Genomic DNA, 18,519 nt, shown 5'->3' with positions numbered 1-18,519 from the left:
CCTGCCATGCCCTGCCCCGCCCGCCGCCGGTCGCTAACGCGGCCTGTCTCTGTTCCCTCACAGCTCCCCGGCTCTTCAGCGGCAAAAACGTCCATGTGCCCTTGCTGCTGGTGGTGGACCTGTACCCGGGAGCGGCGGGGGTTTTTTTTCGGCAGGGCGCTGAGGGGCCGGGGCCGCCTTCCCGCCGCTCCGGCTTTTACTCCTTGGGATGAGCCGAGCACCGCGGTCCTTTCCCGGAATAAAAGTTACCGCTCGGCTTGTTTGTTTCTTTTTAACTTGCTCTCTTCTGGGCCACTTTATGAAGCACTGTTGATCTGTGAAAGGGCGCTGTAGCCGTTTGCATTTAAAGGGACAAGCGTTCCAGTTTTTTGCAGATACCACTCGTTGCATCTTTATTTAAACGGCACAAGAAGGCGTAGTAAAAAATAAAGATTAAACAATGTGAATACAGTATGACATAGGCTTCTAAATTACCAATAATGTTATCTAATGGCATGTCAATATGGAATTTAGCCATGGTTACACAAACTTCTAAAAAGCAGAACTTTAGAATACGAATTCATACATATGTAGCCCTGTCCTAGAAAAAGAGTTGTGCTAGCCCAGTTTTTTAAGGGGGAAAAAACAGTCTTTTAGCTAAGAGTAGGTTCTGCAATTTCAGGTTCTGCTTGGCTGCTCCTGTAACTTAACGTTGGCCCATTTAGATTAGGTGGGGCACTTGCACAATTTGATGTTGTACTTACGGTACAGCTGCCAGACTTGCCATATGAAACCGCTCCTTCCTGGCAGCCGTATATTAAATGTCTGACTATGTTATGCTTAAAAGATGTTTATAAGCTCCATATTTCTGTGCAATTCACTTGATTTTTTTTTTTATTAAGCCCATTTGTATGGTTATATTATTTTTGGCATCTTTCACTTTTTTCAATTCATCTAGAAGGCAAAACATAAATTATATTACAAATGTCTCTTAAATAATAGTATGTTTTAAGGTTGGGATCTATTTTGTCTAGTAGACCTTAGCTAGAGGTCAAAAGCATAAAATTCAGATCAAAATATGAGACTGTACTTGTGTAGTGATTAATCTGGAATAACAGTGGTCTCGGGTTTCCTTTGAAGACTAAATATTTGTGCAGAGTGTGAAGTTTTAACTTATTTTACTATTCAAATGTCAGGTCATTAAGAAATACAGAAGTATGAATGAGCAGTTATTGTCAGGATAAAGCATATTATGTATATATCAATTTACAAAAACACTGCCCAGAAGTTTAGACTAGGAAGTAAAAAACATGAAATCCAACTGAACGTAGGTCTGAAATGACAGCACAATACTCTCAGAAGTGCACAAGGAAGATAGTGATTGTTTAATTTTCATTTTAACCATTTTAAAATGCCTCACTGATTTAATATAGAATTTTGAGCTGAGTTTTAATCTTCTCTCTGCCTACATTTGCAGTCATACAGTGTTTCAGTTTATAAGTTTTGGAGCTCCTTTGCTTTACTACGTTGTATTAAAGTGTGAAATTCATAGCCAATGTAAAGCTCAAATCCTGTTCCTCATAAAATGTCATAGGCAGCTTTTCCTTCACATTCAGTTATGATATTTACAAACATCCACAGTATGTTATTAGAGCTCTGTCTTCTTGCTTCATTCACTGTGATTCGTTTACAGTCTTTGTGAATACACAATTCTCACTTTATGGCAGTTGTGAAGTAGTCTGATTTCAGTGCAGTCTCTTTACAGTACTGATGAATTTTCACTGAATAAATGGATTACTCAACCTCTTTTGCTTTTGGCATTGTAATAAAATTGTCTCATGTATGAGAATAAATACAGTAAGAGACATATCTGAAGTGAGGATTTTCTTTCCCTCCCTTCCTTAACTGGTTACAAAGCATCATGTTGTGCTAATATTCCACTGGTCTGTACGGGGTAATTTTGCTTAATAGATCAATATTGCAAGTACCAGTGCAAGTCAGACTACAGGCATGAACCCTGCAAGCTTCTTTGGAAGTATGAAGGTACTGGGCTGGAAAGTCAATAATGCCTTAAAGTAAAATAGATGTCTTTAAGCAAATGTGGTAGTTTCTTTCTGCAGTTACTCTGGAAATGATTGGAGCAGCTTAGAAACTCTAGAGCAAAGTATGTTGACACTTGAGTGAAGAGCAGTCAGCAGAGCTTTATTGTCTCACATAGAAGGTGTGACCTAATGTGATATGCATGCTAGAAATGAAAAGGGTCTGATTTAAAAATAACAGAGTTTCAGTGCTGCCACCAACTGTTTCTGTGAATAGGAACCTATTTAAGTGTTTAGAAGAACATCTTTGTTTACTGGTGTGGGTTTTTTTTTTCTTTCCCTGTAACCTTTAGGATTTCTGTTATTTAAAATACCCCTATTTTCTTACATAATTATTAAACAGATAATAAGCTCTCTGTTATCTCAGGTTGTGATTTTAGTATTGTAAAATAGACCTCATGTCAGCAAGTCAGATGTTTCCATTGGTCTTCTCTGGATCCACAGTTCTTATAAATGTTTGTCAATAGCTGGAGTCACAACAATCCAAATAAAAATGTTTAATGGAAATATAAATTTAATCAGAAACAGTTTTAATACAAAAAGGAATTTTCTACGGCCATTAAGCTGATTTTCATCAGGTTTTAAATTTTACAAGAACAGTTATGATGGCATGAAGTGGGACTTTTAAAATAAAATCACGCACTTTCCATGAACTTTGCAGTTAAACTCTTTGGAGATAGCCATTTACATTCCTGTTGTTGGCTGTCCTGTCTTGACCCCTTTGTTTCTGCCAAAAACTGATCCAATTACACATAGAGTTTTTGAGCCATATCTTCTGTCCTGACCCTGTTCTTAAAGCACACAGACCTACTTCCACTTTTTTTTTTTCTTTTTATTTATAGGGCCAAGGAAACTTTTATGCCTTGTTTTAATTCCTCTTTGTGAAATCTGCTTCATCTTGACTTTTGACATTTCTCAATTCACTTCTCTTTCAATACAGCAGGCTTTTCTTGCTCATCAGTTAATCCTTTGTACATATTTTGCTTACTCCATCCTCACTAAAGTACATTCAATCATATCAGTGCAGGCATTCATAAGAGAGCTGAGTTCTCCAATACGGAAGACAGAAGATGAATGTTTTTCAGTTTTGGCATTATTTAGAGATGTTTGAGAGTCAAAGAATTTGTATAGGACAGAGCAGGTAGTTATTAAGAACAAATATATTGGGTTTAGTTCATCTTTCATTCCCTATGATCTGAAAACTTTCACTGCCTTCATTACATTTTGAAGGCGCACAGTATTGAGGATTGATGGAGAGAATGTGAAATATATAGTATTGGTTAGCTATCTCATCCCCATTTAAAACATTGAACACCTTTAAAAACCTATCCTTTCTCCTTATAATTTGCAATTAAATGGCAACTTCGTATGGAAACACCTGTTATTCAATAAAGCCAGACTACCTGTAATAGTGCCATCATCTTCCCTGGCCCATAATGACATACTATGGATCACATCATATTTTTCTCTCTGTCAGCATCTTTTAACTGTGTGTCCTTTATCCTCAAGCAGTGCTGAAGCACATTGAAGGTGATGTGTTCCTATGAGCAATGCGTTCAGAATCATTAGCATATCTGTTCTAGCTCCATCTTTTAACTTTTTATGTCGTTTGTCTTATGTTAATTAATTTTCCCTTATTGATTTAGCTAGATAACTTTTCAGCACATCCATCTTGCAAAAGCCAAGAATATTAGAAGACAACATGGAAGGTCCAAACAGAATACCTGTTCTAAAATAGCTGCATTTTTGTTTTACAGATGGGTTGGTCACTTCTTTGTAAATTAATAGAAATTTGTCCAAGTACTCTACAGAACATAGCTCCTAAGGATGTTGGGAAGGACTGGGAAGTACTGGGTGTTCACCAGTAAGTATTTCGTATGCAAAGAGTAATTCAGAATGCTTGGTGATCATGGCAGCATATATATGCATATATACGCAATGAAATATATTTATATAAAGTTATTACATCAGCTTCTAAATGATTGAAGATTTTTGTGGGTTTCTTCAGCCTTCAGAATGGGAGACTCACACAAGCAGGGATCTTATCTGTGTGTATAAATACCAGGTGGAGAAAGTAAAGGGGACTGAGCCAGGGTTTTCTCAGTGGCACTCGGTGACAGGATGAGAAGCAATGGGCACAAATTGAAATATAGGAAATTCCACTTAAACATTAAAAAAAAAACCAAGCAAACTTTGTTGTTGTTGTTGTTATGAGGTTGATGAAACACTGGAACAAGTTGTCCAGAGAAGTTGTGAAGTCTCAAGCCTTAGAGATACTCAGAACCTGACTGGATGTGGCCCTGAGCAACCAGCTGTAGTTGACTCTGCTTTGAGCAGGGGAGTTGAAATAGGAGACCTCCAGAGGTCCCTGCCAATCTCAGTGTTGCTGGGATTCTGTGGTTATCAACGTCTTCCGTTTTAATAGACAGATGCAGTATTACCTGGATGGTTGTGTGTGTTCTTTCCAAATGTGAGGAATTATATCCACAAGGCTATAGTAGTGTAAATTGAGAAGAGAGGGTTTTGTCACACCTGAACTTATTGTCTAAAAATTAAGTATTTAAACTGGTTGCCTCAACTACCTGTGAAGTTTTTAAAAAAGTGAATTGGGAGCTTTTTAAGCTTCTGCTAATTTCTGTAACTATTTTTGTTTTTAAAGTAAATGTTTGATAAAATTCTATGTATGTTGATATTTCTTTAGCCATAACTCTTTTTGTCTTTTTTTTTTTTTATTTTTAGGCAGATTCTTAAAATGCTTACAGTCCACAAAGGAAATATAAATCTCTCAGTAATAGGACTGAAAGCATTAAATCTACTCCTCATGTCAGGTATTGTGTGTTTTACTTTCCTACTTTATCTAAGCCTTTAAAACACAGAACTGTAGTATGAAGTGTGTGACTATACGTGTCGGGCCTGACTTTTCTCTCTGTTTTACTCCGTAAAGTCACTTGTCATTTGTACTTGTATACAAAATAAGAGTACCCAGGTAGAAATGATTCTCCAAATTGCAAGGCTGTGAAGAACATGACCAATTAATTTTGCCAACTTATTATTAGCATAGACACAAGTACTTGCTGTTAAGTAAAATAAGTAAGAGCTTATTTTTTCTTACCAAAGTATAAATATGATGACATTCTGACTTGCTTCCTTTAGTACAGGTTAGTATTTTTGAAACAGTAATCTTACCAGGTACTGAGAACTTTTCTCATGGTGCTGAGATTCTTGATCTTCTGTTGAAACTAAAGAGACACACTAAGGGAGAGCATACAATATTAGCAGTATTAGCACAAATTATTGCTAGAATAGGAGTGTTTCCAATGACTTTTAACAGGCTTTGGAATCAGCCTTATTTACAGACTAAGGATTAGATTTGACTTTAGGTAGTTAAAGATATTCTAGCTGTCCAAGCTTCTGCTGTAGGCGGTAGAGTGAAACAGGCAATTTCAAAGGATGGTTCATGCTATTCATTTGTCTATTTTGTAAGATCAAGTACCTCTTGAACCTGTTTTCCTCTCCCTTCTGATTACAGGGAGGTCTAGAGGACTAGCTTAGGCTGGATGCCTAACTTTTTATCTGCTGAAGTTGGGTAATACAGGCCTCGTTATAAGGCATTACACTGTGTGATTGATAATAATAGAAAAATCTGGCTATTAGTGAGTAACTGTAATCAGCAGCTTCTTTCTTTTAATTGTGAAGTATTGTAAAGGGTCCTAAACTGTTGACTGGATGTTCCATAAGAGTTTATTCCTGTCTGCTGCTCTTCTTCTCAGCAGTTGATTAACCAAACTTGAACTCTCATTTCAACTACCTTACTTCAGAAAAATATTTGAAATTTTACCTTGTCAGAAAAATCTCTTTAGTATTCTTTATTTCAATATGTCTGTAAACTTGAATTGCACTATAACTGGAGCTGAGAGGCCAATGTGAAAGCCATGTAGAAAGATCTTCTCTTTAAAACAAACAAACAAACAAAACCGCCCAAAAACACCCAACACCAAAAAACCCAGCTGCAGCTGAAACACTGCAACGGGCATTATGAATTCTATTGTTATTGATGTAAGCTTGAAAAATTGTAATGAATATTAATCTTTTTGCCTGTGCATGGTATAGAGTAACACTTTTTTTCAGAATTTTTTGATGTCATTCATAAGAGCAACAGAGAGATAGGCTTTTCAGTTCATTTTCAGACTGAACAAATGGGTGAGAGTGAAAATAGGGTTTCATGATACAGATGGACTGATTTTGTGGTTCACTGTAGCTGACAGGTACATTTCAAATCCCCTCTTGTTCTCCTCAGGCAGTGTAGTCCTACCTTCTTTCTTCCACCAGCCCTACTTCTTAGTGAAAGCTTTCAGCTAGCTGTGACTGCAAAAAGGGTTTTTTTGGATGGGTTAATTTTCCACCAGTTTACTGAGTTGAAGTGGCTCCTTGAGGGGTCAGTCAACTACCGAAGCAGTGCAAGGTGGGAGCAAGAGTGGAGAGGGGAAACTGTCTTTTTGGCAGTAATGTTTTAGAATATCTCAGTTGTATTATAAAATACTACCTTAAGAGATAGCTTCTTCATGTGTTGTACAAAAACCTGGATTTGAGCCATCAGAGTAAATTTTAAGGACAATATTAAGCGATTTTGGACTTTAATGGTTAAGTACAGTGCTTCAATAAAAGTGTTGAGGACTAATCAGTATAACATATAATCTCTTCTGCTATTCAGACGTAATTGCTTTCCTGCTCTTGGAGGAAGAGGTGGACGTGTTTTCCTTGGTATTTAATGCCATGCATACCTTCCCTAAAAACGAAGAGATCCAGGAACATGGATGTAAAGCATTACAAAAACTTTTTGAGAAAGGTATTTATATCTTGTAGTTTATTAAGTTAGAAAAATGTGTAGGTCGGGAGAGGACTGCAGATGTTTATTTAACTACAGTAAATGAATTCTTGCATTCCAAATTCTGTTTTGTGTATTGTATCTGTTCTTTGAATGAGTTAGCACAAAACAGGTTTTCCAAGCAATATCACCAATTTTCTGAATTAGAGCAATGAATATGAAGTTTTACATTGCTTTTTCTCAGTCTTCCTCCCACATGTGTGTGCCTGGAATGATCTTCTGCATTCCTTCCCCTATTCCACTCTCCCTAAATACTTCTGTCCTGCTGTATTTTCTCTTCAGTCTCCACAAAGGTCTGAGCTTCTTAGATTTTCTGTGCATGTTTTTTGTAAGTGCCTGATTTTTACAGAGCTACAGACTGTTCCAGGTATAGACCTGCATACCTTGTTCTTGACAGCAGTGCTAATGTAACAAGTTCCTAGGCTGCCCCTGGCTATTTTTTCCTGCCTCTGAGTACCTTGTCAGTTATTGTGAGTGTTTGCCTAGCCTTAACTTGAACCAGATTCAGAAAATTATTCTGCTTACAAAATTTAAAATGTGTCTTTCTTTCTTAACCTGGATCAGTTCCCTTATCTGGTTCATTGCACGGGCATGCAGTTATGTCAGTACAAATGACAGGGGACAGGGATGGAAAAACCTTAAGCCATTATTACAATGAAGGTAAGATATTAAAGCATGACTGTAGTCTTTGTGGAAAGAACTCCATTATCAAAAAAAGTTGAGAAGTGAAATAAAATCACGGAGTATGCAAAATGGCATTCCATCAAATTGTTTTCACTGTATGCTTAGCCTTTCCTTCACTTGTATACTGTCTTGATGAGGAAAATCTGAGGTTCATTCTGTGAAAAAGGCTGAAAGACTTCTTTTAAAATACTGATTCACAGGGAAGCATTTGAAAGTCAGAACTCGGTTACATAAAGAGTAGGCTAGAAAAAGGTCTTTATAAAGTAGCTCAGTTTTTAGTAAAAGGAGCCATAACTGTGGAAGATGATGTGTATGGAGAGTACCTTACTTTCTGTGAAACACAGAAAATAAATACAAGGAAACTTGATAAAAACAGTTGTCTTTTCTCATGCTGTATCAGGATATGAATTATTTCCTCAAAACATACTGTATCTCTCTTGCTTTTCAATTTAGTTCCAGAAGAGCAGCTGACTGAATTTGTTGAAAGCAAAGATCATATGATCATACTGAAAGTATTTAAAGAGTTTCCAGAGAAAGAAGAGGTGATTCTTCCTGCACTTTATTCATTACATTCCTTAGCTGGTCCATGTAAGTGCATTATTGGAAATTATTTTCAATTCCTCATCTCCTATAGCGTGCATCAGCCCACCTCAGTTGGCAGTAATCTTTCAGTGATTGTAAAAAATCAGTGAGAATTGGTTGGGAGTTGCGAGACAAATCACTTTTCCGTTTTCTTTGGGAAATACTGATTTATAATTTTTCATGGGAAGTTTTCATATTCAGACATTTTGATAAAATTGAAATCTCTCACAGAGAACAGAAAGAGACTTTTTTCTGCTTGGAGTAAGTGGTAACAAAGATGCTCATCCTGGTTGTAAAGGTCAAAGTTCAAGACCCTGCCCTGTCTTTTTAATGTTTGAAAAATAAGGTATTTAGTGACTAAATAAATCTTCAGTGAGTTTGGGTAACAGGTAAAGAACACTGTTGGCTGTTCCACAGAGGGAAGATTGTCCATTCAAATCCAATGTCTGGGGCTGAGAAAAGGTATCAGGGCTCACACACCCTCTCTGATCATTCTGTGGTGGCTGCAATGAGGAGCATTGGTAGCACTGTGAGAGTCTTACAGCGTCCGCGGGTGTTGTGCAGTAAGACTGGGAGAAAATGTCTTCATTATGTCTTGTCTTCTGATAACAGCAGTCCCTGTTGTGGGCAAAATCAGATCCTGAGAAATGTGCTTGATCATTTGTGTCAATTTGTTGACAGCAATTTGATCTTGTTGACACAGAGCCAGCTGTTGTCAGCTTCCTGCTGGTAGTCACAATTTTGGCAAGCATAGAGCAGGGTCCTGCTCTCCATGTCTTCCACGAGGTATATAATGTTGTACTCTTGCAAACGTGATTCCTCACAAAGCCTTGCTCATATGTCATGTCTGGCTCTACAGGAACTGTGCTGGCCCCATGTATGCCACAGAACAAGAACTAGACTGTCTACTAGTGTCCCACATTTCATCAGACTCCAAGCTATTTAGTTTCTGTTTCTCAAACTTCTTGCTGTTCCAGTTTGTGTTTAAAAAGTTAAGTATTCCTTGAGCCAGAAATAATCTTACCCTAGCCCAGAAGTTATTGCTGTTTTCTAGGGAAGAGGATGCCAGATTTTAAGTGCTTTTAAAAACAGTAAATACTTATACAAACTGTAACAAGAGAAGGGCGTGACAAAGACCTGCTCTAAAGTAGGTATTTAGCACTCTCATTTCTAGTACAAAAGATTGAAAATAGAGAAACAGAGATAGCTTACGCGTAAATGTGCAAATCCAGGCTACTTTTGGCAGCATTCATACTCTTGGTTTGTGGCATCCCACGGTACCTGCAAGAAAATGTATTCCTTTAAAGGCTACCATGGAGAAAATCAGTCACTGTAAGTACACACTCTAGCTTATCCTAGTACACACCCTAGCTTACACTTACACATCCTAGCTAGTAGTAAAATGTTTGTCTCCCCATACCCGGAAGTTCAAGTGTCTATTCCAAGTGAGTTACATCAAGGATTTGTACTTCACTATGCCTTCTTTCACTAATAGATACATAGACTTTGTTCCAGCTCATATGTCATGAGAAATTGAAAGGTAAGGGTTTATTCCATTGTGGTACAAGAACTCTTTTAAATCTCAGTAGTTTCAATGGAACGAGGAAATGCTTTGCTGCCGACTGTCCTCCAAAGCCCATAGTGGGATGATGGGTTACAGAATGTTAGCTGTCTAAATGGTAGTCATAGGCAGCCACCCAGGCTTCTCCCCTGTTTAATGGGGAGAAACAGGCACATCAAGAGGAAATTTACCTAACCCTATGAGAGATACCTGTTACAGGTGGGATGAACCACCATACGGAGTGCTCGGATCTCTTTGTCAATTGTTGTGGGAATCTAGATGACCAAGTTTTGGTGGTTATTTGTTCTATAAAACAATTTGTTCAGCTTTAAGAAAAAAATTACATAAGAATAGTTTGTGAGGAGATTTCTGGTATGTGGCCTGATAGAGAATGGAACCAATCCATAAATGTTAACATGGACTCTGAACTTAATGAATTATTTCCAAATGTTGGTAGTCATTCATGTCTTCTATGGCAAAACCAAGAAAAAAATGCCACCTTTCTCTCAAATTACAAGGCAAAACCTGAAACATAGGCCCAATTTTACAAATAAATATATTGAAATAAAGTCTGAATTAGAATCCAATCAATAAGTTGTTTTTTGTCTTTAGAAGCAATTTTTATTTCTGTTTCTTTCTTTAGCCAGCAATGTTGAAGTGCTCATGTCTGGAAATGTTCGTTGCTACAATGTTGTAGTGGAAATGATGAAAAGTTTCCCCAATAGTGAAACAGTTCAGGAAGTGAGTTGCTGTTTGTTGCATAAGCTTACATTGGGTAAGTTCACAAAGTTGTTTATAGTCGGCTTACTATGAGTGTGTAAGAGTTGGAGTTAAAAGAGAGAGAACTACTATTCCAGTTAATCCTTAGGCTGCTGTATAGCTCCATGTCTCTGATGATGTAAACTTGCTGAGGTAACACTAGCCACAGTCAGTATGGTATTGTTTTGTGTTAAACATTGGTAACAATGACAGAAGCTGCCATAAAAGACTAAAGCGGGGAAAAAAATGGGACAAAAAAGTGGGAGAAGCACAAGATGAGAATGGGAGATCAGTAGATCCCATTCTGTATAAAGTTACTATAGAAAGAAAGAAAATTCCTTCTAGATTTCTTTTTTTGAAGTGGCAGTGCTGACTATGTGAGACACAACTGGTGCTACAGAATTGCCTGGGAGGTATTCTCCAAGACTGTGTTTTTCTTCCTTGCAATGCGTTCACCTTCAGAGATCTAAACTGCATTCCTGTCAAGCTATGGTGCCTGTCTTGGGGTCCCCTATGCTGCAGCAGTGAAAGAACCACTGATTCCTGGACTTCCCTTGACTTGGGCAAAAGTACTTTGGCTGTCTGGGCTTACATGGCCTAGTATCACATCCAGAGAAATGATGGCAATGTCAAAAAGGGATTTGTTGTGCCTCTTAGCAGCTCTGTATTCTCTCTTGCCACTATAATGAGCTGATCTAAGCAGTTGCCAAGGACCACGTAATAAGAAGTTTAAATGAAAATAAGTATGTTTTTCCCCTCGCCGTGTACAAAAGCACTTTGAGTAGCTGCTTGAGCAGCTCCCACTCCATGGCAGGTTCTTCTTCGTCAAGGACTCAGCCAAGGTCTTTCTCATGAGTTAGACTTCCCAATTCTTGCAGGTGGTGGCCTGAAGCTACTGCAGATGCTGGTACCAGTGCATGACTCCCCTTAATCAGGTCACTCCCATCCTTTCACCATCTGTTTCCACTTCTTTATGCAGATATTGTGGAAAATACAGATCAAACTTGAGTGCAACCCAGAGCAACTTCCAGTTCCCCTTCAGAAAGCCAAATAAAAATTTCAAGACAATGTGGTGGCCACTGAGGTTATATTTGCAGGTTTTTGGCAAGAGGTGATGTTACCCTTGAACAGTACCTGTGCAAGGCTAACTGAAGACAGGCAGGGGAACCAAGTACTTGTGGGGACACAGCAACTCTGTTTTTTCCCTAAACACAACCAGCCTGGTTTCAGTCACTTGTTTGTCATGTGTATATGCTGACCAACAAGTAATAGTGGCAGTAAAGCAGCTATAGGATCTTTCAGCATCTTAATGAAGAGCCACTTCAGGAGAGTTATGGGGAGAAGTGTCCACAGCACCACACAGTTAGGGAAACAGATGTGAAATTACTGGGTGCTCTTGGAAATAGTCTGGAAGATTTCCATATAGCCGGTGTGGCTTCCCAAATTATTCTGATGGACGCTGTCTTCCTAAACCCATGTTATCTGGCAGTGAAATGGTAAAGTCAGCATCTACTAGCTTCGAAAATCACCATCAGGTATTTTTGTTAATCTGCTAATAATTATCCTAGATTTGACTGTCATCAGGATTTTAACTGACTGATGCCAGCCACAAATCCAACATAATTACTCATCACATAGCCTAAAATTATTAATTTCATAAGTAACATGTTTACACGAATGTGCCATTTCCATTAAAATATGGCAAGAAACAGCAATGCTGATCTAACATGACCACACTACTACAGGGTAAGAAGAAAAATAGTTTCCGGTTGCACTTGTAATAGGTGTTAAGGCCAAGGTTTTAGAATGATGAATCTGGAAAGGACTTGCTTTAAAGTCTGTTCTTAAGCATTCTGTTAACTTGGTCTCATTGAAGTGAATCATAAAACACTAGGAGAGGTACTTACCTTCTGGTGAAAAATATAGACATTGAAGGTAGTCAGCACCTATAGGACTCAGGACCAGAACTGAGGGAAAGAAATGAAGTTAGCTTTTCTTCTGTATGTAATTATATTTTTGATGCTCAAATATGGGAGACTTCTTAATTTTGTACCTCATCTGAGAAACATTAATACAGATTTTAATCTGACTTTTCACATTGCTAGTGCGATTCTCATTTTACTTATCAAGAATTAAACAAAATTGAATATGAAAATAGAAACCATAGCTATCAAACTGTATTTTACAAAGTAGTGTTGCTGTATTATTTATGGATGATACTTGTTTTTACAACAAATGAGGAAGTTATTTTCATTTGCTTGCTTTTTGCGGAATTCCTTATATTCACCCTCTAACATAAAATAGTGTACAACCTATAATGAAAGTTATGCTTTAAATATATTGTATTATCAAAAGGTAATTCTTTCTACTATTCCAGAATGTATGTATTCTGTATTTATAATGCTGACCTTGATCTATTTGATGAGGAGGGCAAAAAAAGAGTAGGGCAAACCGAACAAACTGGGGTTAATCTGCTTGCTCGATAGGATAAATCAAATCATTGCAGGAATTCAAGACCAGGACTGCATCTGCTTCCTGGCAGGAAATCTGCAAGTGATACACTGACTGTATTTTTCTTGTTTTGATGACAATGTGCACTTCATTTTGCATTAAACCTCAATCTTTTGTAAAAAAACCTCAAAGAACCTAGATCCGAACTGTTTTTATCCTTGACCTCTTCTTTCCATAAATAAAACATTGTTGTGTCAAGCCCTGTAATAAGAAAGCCAACATTTGCAAAGTTTGTGCATTGTGTGCTTAGCAATTTATGTTAAACATGTGTAAAGTCTAGATACGTGTTTATATTCATTTAATATCTTATGTGTTTTCAGGAAATTTTTTCAATATCCTTGTATTACATAAGGTTCCAGAAGTCATTGTGAAGGCTGTTAAAACATATCCTGAAAATGTAAAGTTACAAGCTGCAGCTCTCAGTTGTTTAGCTCTTCTAAGTGAGTAAAACTCTTCCTAGATACATAAACAAATTATTTCATTTATCTGTGCACTTGTTAATTTTTTTATACTGGTAATTTCCTGTAATCATTTCAAACTTTGTTTCTTTAATACAAAAACCACAGACAGGATAGCTTTGACAGAGCTAGATTTCCTACATGCTTACTGTTTGTTGTCTTACAGTGGTATGGTTGTGTTCGTATCATACGCCCAGCATCTTCACAGTGTTCAGAGCTGGTACGTTATGTTGACAGATCTTAACAAAGCAACCTGTTTGTTCTTAGGCAAATATTGGATAATCCCTACTTAACATAAAATCTCTAGAGATGATAATGCTAATTTGATGCTGTGTTTGCTGTGTATGATAGTACTTGTTATATTGTGGCAGTTGATAGGAACACAAAATCAATTCTTCTGCTTGAGTTCTGAAATCAATTAAAAGATTTAAACTTTTCCTTGAGTACCCTCCAGGTATTATTTTGAAACAGAAGTTAGTTAGCTAGTGGCAAAAAGCTAAGAATCTGATCCTCTTTGTCTTTGAGTAATTGTTCCATACAAAAGTCAGTAGAAATGCTGTTTAAGAGTCCCTAAAATAGCAAAAATTAGAAATCAGTACATACTCCAGTAAGCCTCGGATATTATGGTTGATACATTTTTTTTTTTTCCTTAAATGCTGAAAAATCACGGGTATAAAATGATTTCTTTTAAATTCTATTGCACTTCCTGGGACCAGATATTTCTCTTTTAGCAACTGCAATTTGCATTTTGTTTTTCTAATGGCACTGCTTCAGAGTGTAGATGGCTCTGTGATAAGTAGTAATGTGCAAATGAGTCACAGGTGTATTTTATGTCTCTGCTATTCTGTATGTAAATACACAACAAAAAAAAAAGTATGTGCAGGTCTTTTCAGAGCCTGAGCATTGACTGCTCTGCAACTATGTACCTAATTTACTACACTATAATTAAATTTTTTAGTCCCTTTGTAACCTTAAAGACGTTTTTCAAATCTGTCATAGAGTTTATGTCAAAAGGCTTCTCCCTTCCCAGAAAAGGCTACTCTTCCCACTAATGTTCGCGTATAGGCAGTGTGAGCACTTCCCTATGACTATAGGAAGGTTAAGACATAAGTGTTTTGTTTTCACAATAAGAATTTATTGTCAATATTTTATATTTCAAGCTGAAACAATATTCTTAAACCGAGACTTAGAGGAAAGAAAAGAAGAGGAGGAGGAAGAAAAATTATGCTGGTTGGAAGCATGTTACAGAGCATTAGAACTGCACCGAAAAAACATGGATGTGCTGGTGAGAATTTCTGGATGATGGGGGTATGGAAAGACTGCATTATGCATTAAACAGAATGTTTAGCAATATCATTTTCTCCCATGTATCCTCAGGCAAACAAAGCCTTAAGGACTGAACTAGATTTAGAGTGAATCTTACCTTTCTTATCTTTATTCACCTCAACTGGTTTCAGTTACTCCTTGGGATCAAATATAAGTCATTGAGATAAGACGTGTTACCTGAAACTTTGGCCATCCAAAGACTGTTGTTTATGTAGCTCCTCTGTATACAGCAGCAAAACACAGGCCCATCAACAGAAGAATTAATCTTGGCCTAAAATGGGTATCAAAATGCAAATCAAATAATGAGAATGTGGCACATGTTTGTAACTCAGGCTTGTCACAGCTATAAAGAACGTAACAGTGCACATCTTGTTGTATTTCTACATAAAGCACCTTGTACCTTTGTCACGGAATGAAAAACAATCAAACTGTTTGAATTTTTTAATATATTTTTTATATTTTAAAGGCATATTTTGTTAATCCTTTTGTCTCCTCTTGGTTTTTATTTAGGAGGCTGCGTGCTGGGCTTTGAAAAATCTATTTCTGTATCAATGCAACTTGCACGAGAAGATTGGAGATGGAGATAATCAGTCAGTGTTAATACCTTGAACTATATTTTTGGAAATGAAAAAAATGAAAGCTTACTGTTAGGCCATTTGGGGTCTCATGTTTCAATTATTTTTACTTTTCTTTCTTGTTTTCTAATATATGATGAAATACATTGTGATCAACACCTCCTGGGGAAGTTTCTGTCTTGAAAAGTATGCTAACCTTGAGTCAGGCAAAATTGCTAGTATTTTAACAAAGGGTCAGAACACAGTCTAATAGAGCTAGTTTTTAGAATTCACAAGGAATTTCTTCTTCAGTTGCAACAAGGATAGGGAGGACTAAAGAATGTGAGAGTAGGGAAAATAGAGAAGATTAAGATATCTGGCACTTAAGGAGTATGGAAAAGCAGGGCTCGTTTTCCCACAAACCAGTTGAAAGGGCATAGTAGAGGAAGTGCTGCCTCATCAGGGAGAATCTTGGCATGGATAAGACATAGACTTTCATTTTACTTAAACTATTTCTGAGAGTCACTTAAAATTTTAATCATTCAAATTTTAGTAAGCCTGATTTGTACTGCTTTCTGAACCTCAAGTCACTTGGAAAGCATGGTTCCAGGTGAATTCAGTGAGATTCAGAGTAGGCTAATATGCATAGTTTGCAAAGGGCTTTCTGTCAGCTGTTGCTCTGGAAACATATTAGAAGCCAAGTACAATCATGTGAAAATTTAATTATGTTGCTTAATACCTTTTTAGGAAACTGAACTACAGTTATGAAGTAACTGCTGTAATATAGTCAATGTGCAGTGATTTGTTTCTCTCTGTGAAAGGTTCCCAATAGACAGAGCAGTGATGCTCTCCATGCTGATGCACTCCTCTTCAAAAGAAGTGTTTCAGGCAACTGCTAGTACCTTGGCAGTTTTGTCACAACAAAATGGTAAGGGAATTTAATTATCTTTACTTTCTAATTGAGCAGAAAGTTACTGCTGTAATACTAAAAGAATATTTAGTGTGCTGTTGTATAAATACAATATTCCCTGTAATTAGAATATTATGCAGTTGTGTTTAGTAGGAAGTTTATTCCTTGCTTTGAAAAAGCTATTTTTGACTAGTATCAAAGAGACTATGTGGAAGTAAAGAGCTCTTTGCCAGTTTATGTGTTGCAATTGCTATTTTTTGGAGCAGGAGAAGTGTAAAGAGTGTTCTTTCTTTGTATGCTTGTTTAAGTATTTATCACATGTTTGAATTTCGTCAAGAGCAGCATTTGTTGAAAATCACATGAGTAAGGATTACAACCCGACAAATACCATTTTCTTGCCTAACACAGGGGATTTGAGCAGTCCTGTTGACTTCAGTGAATCAAACCATGTGTAGCAAGTTAAGCATGTGCATAACAGTTTTCAAGATTGCTTTAGTCCTGATTGTGTCCCTAACATGATTTCCTAACTTTTTTCAATTTGCAGACCCCCTCAAAATTTTTCAGTGGAGATGTGGACCCCTGGGTAGAGTATTTAAACCTACTGACAGTTGGCCTGCTTTTATTAGATACCTTTCCCAGAACCCTTTGAAATGGTTATGGACCTCAAGTGGTTTGTAGACTGCACATTGAAAACCACTGGCTAGATAGGAAGAAAAAGACTAGCAGTTAATTACCATTCTCTAGGTGAGAAAGCATTGTTTTATCACTAGCTTACTGAGCCATCCACGGACATAAAACCTAACGGTGAAAAGGTTTTATAGTTATTTATGAGATAAATATGTATCCATATTGAGAAATAGATCTCATAAATGTACGCACACTGTTATCATATATTATACCAGGTACCTTCATAACGTGTTACTGACAAGTGGGCCTCTGATTCCCTTTGGAAATCTAAAGCAAATTTTTATTTTGTCTTTTTTTTTTCTTCTTCTTTTTCCACCCCTAGATGAATGTACTTACACTAGAAATGATAGACATAAAGAAGCTTAGTAAAACCCTCTGGCACAATGCAATATTGCTTGAATTAACCATTTGAAATTGGATGTAGTGGCCTGGGGATGACAAGAATTGGTAGTAGTTACCATGATAATGTAGAATATTTTTATAGTGTTCTAAGCTGTATTGGTTACAGTTATAGCTACAACATGTGCTTGGGTATTTGAATTTTTAAAAAATGAATTAACAAAGTAAATAGAGTGAATAAATATAATTTCATTTTTGAAGCTTTATTTTGGAATATAGAAGGTTTTTTGAAAGTTTTAAATTCTAGCTTTCCTGCATGATTGCAAAGTGTACTTAGAAGGAAAAATTGTTTAAGAATAAACATTTTTTGAAAATAAAAGTAAAACTGTACATTCTTCTTCCCTTAAGTTAACTTTATCTAAGTAAGAATAGCAGATGTGTTTAAACTTACTAGGCATTCAGGAATTATAATGCTTTTAATTAAGCTATGCAAACAGAAGTCAGCTTCAGCTCAAATTGTTTCCCATTCTAATTTATACTTCTATAACGTGTGTCTTTGGTGAGGGAAAAATTCAAAAAAAGGGCGGGTGGGAAGTTAGCAGTTCTGTTGTTTTTGAGAACTGTACATAAAGAGAGAGAGATTTACTTATAGGATGCTTGCTGTTTTGTGTTGTAGTAAATATTAGGAAGACACTTTTGGCGAAAGGCATACATATGAATGTGTTGGATATAATGAGGAAACATCCACATTCTCATGAAGTGGCTGAAAGTGCCTGCAGAGTTCTGAATCGTGTTTTCGAAGGAAGGTAATATACTTAGAAATACGTGACCACTTCCAAAGTGAAGGTGTTTGAGATTCAGTGCTGTAAGTGGTTACATTTAAATTATGAACTGTTTCACTGATACTAAAATTGACCATAGGCTGACAGCCCTGTTCAGGACATTGAAGTTTGTAAGCCCTGTGGTCAAATGTCCAGGTGGGTATGTGTAGGGAGCTACATGTTCCCTTCATGGTTCTTGAGCAGTGAGGTTTGAATAGACTATTGCTAGGTGGTCTCCCCTCCTGTTAGCTATGCTGAATTCCATTGAGAGCTAAGAAATTTCCTACAATACTGATTATTAAAATTTTGTTAATATTACTTTAGTGTTGGCTTTTGCAAATCCTCTAGAATATGACTGGAAAAC

At 36.9% G+C, this 18,519-nt stretch overlaps 1 protein-coding gene across 1 annotated transcript in view; it reads left to right on the top strand.

The window, feature by feature from the left end:
* Positions 1–63: 63 nt before the first annotated feature.
* LRRK2 (leucine-rich repeat kinase 2) overlaps positions 64–18,519 on the top strand; it is a gene marked incomplete at its 5' end in the record, with an annotated part of 64,481 nt that continues 46,025 nt past the window's right edge. Inside the window, 12 exons of the mRNA XM_009704017.1 lie at positions 64–140; positions 1,951–2,022; positions 3,836–3,942; positions 4,818–4,906; positions 6,790–6,924; positions 8,101–8,235; positions 10,434–10,565; positions 13,381–13,500; positions 14,679–14,803; positions 15,355–15,434; positions 16,220–16,326; positions 18,011–18,140. Coding sequence (XP_009702319.1) covers positions 64–140; positions 1,951–2,022; positions 3,836–3,942; positions 4,818–4,906; positions 6,790–6,924; positions 8,101–8,235; positions 10,434–10,565; positions 13,381–13,500; positions 14,679–14,803; positions 15,355–15,434; positions 16,220–16,326; positions 18,011–18,140 — 1,309 coding nt within the window. The remainder of the gene's footprint in view (positions 141–1,950; positions 2,023–3,835; positions 3,943–4,817; positions 4,907–6,789; positions 6,925–8,100; positions 8,236–10,433; positions 10,566–13,380; positions 13,501–14,678; positions 14,804–15,354; positions 15,435–16,219; positions 16,327–18,010; positions 18,141–18,519) is intronic.

This window comes from Cariama cristata, unplaced genomic scaffold (assembly GCF_000690535.1).
Source record: "Cariama cristata isolate BGI_N322 unplaced genomic scaffold, ASM69053v1 scaffold19777, whole genome shotgun sequence".
NCBI classification, from domain to species: Eukaryota; Metazoa; Chordata; class Aves; order Cariamiformes; family Cariamidae; genus Cariama; species Cariama cristata.
The sequence above is the reverse complement of the archived record's forward strand: the minus strand, read 5'-3'. Positions and strand labels throughout refer to the sequence as shown.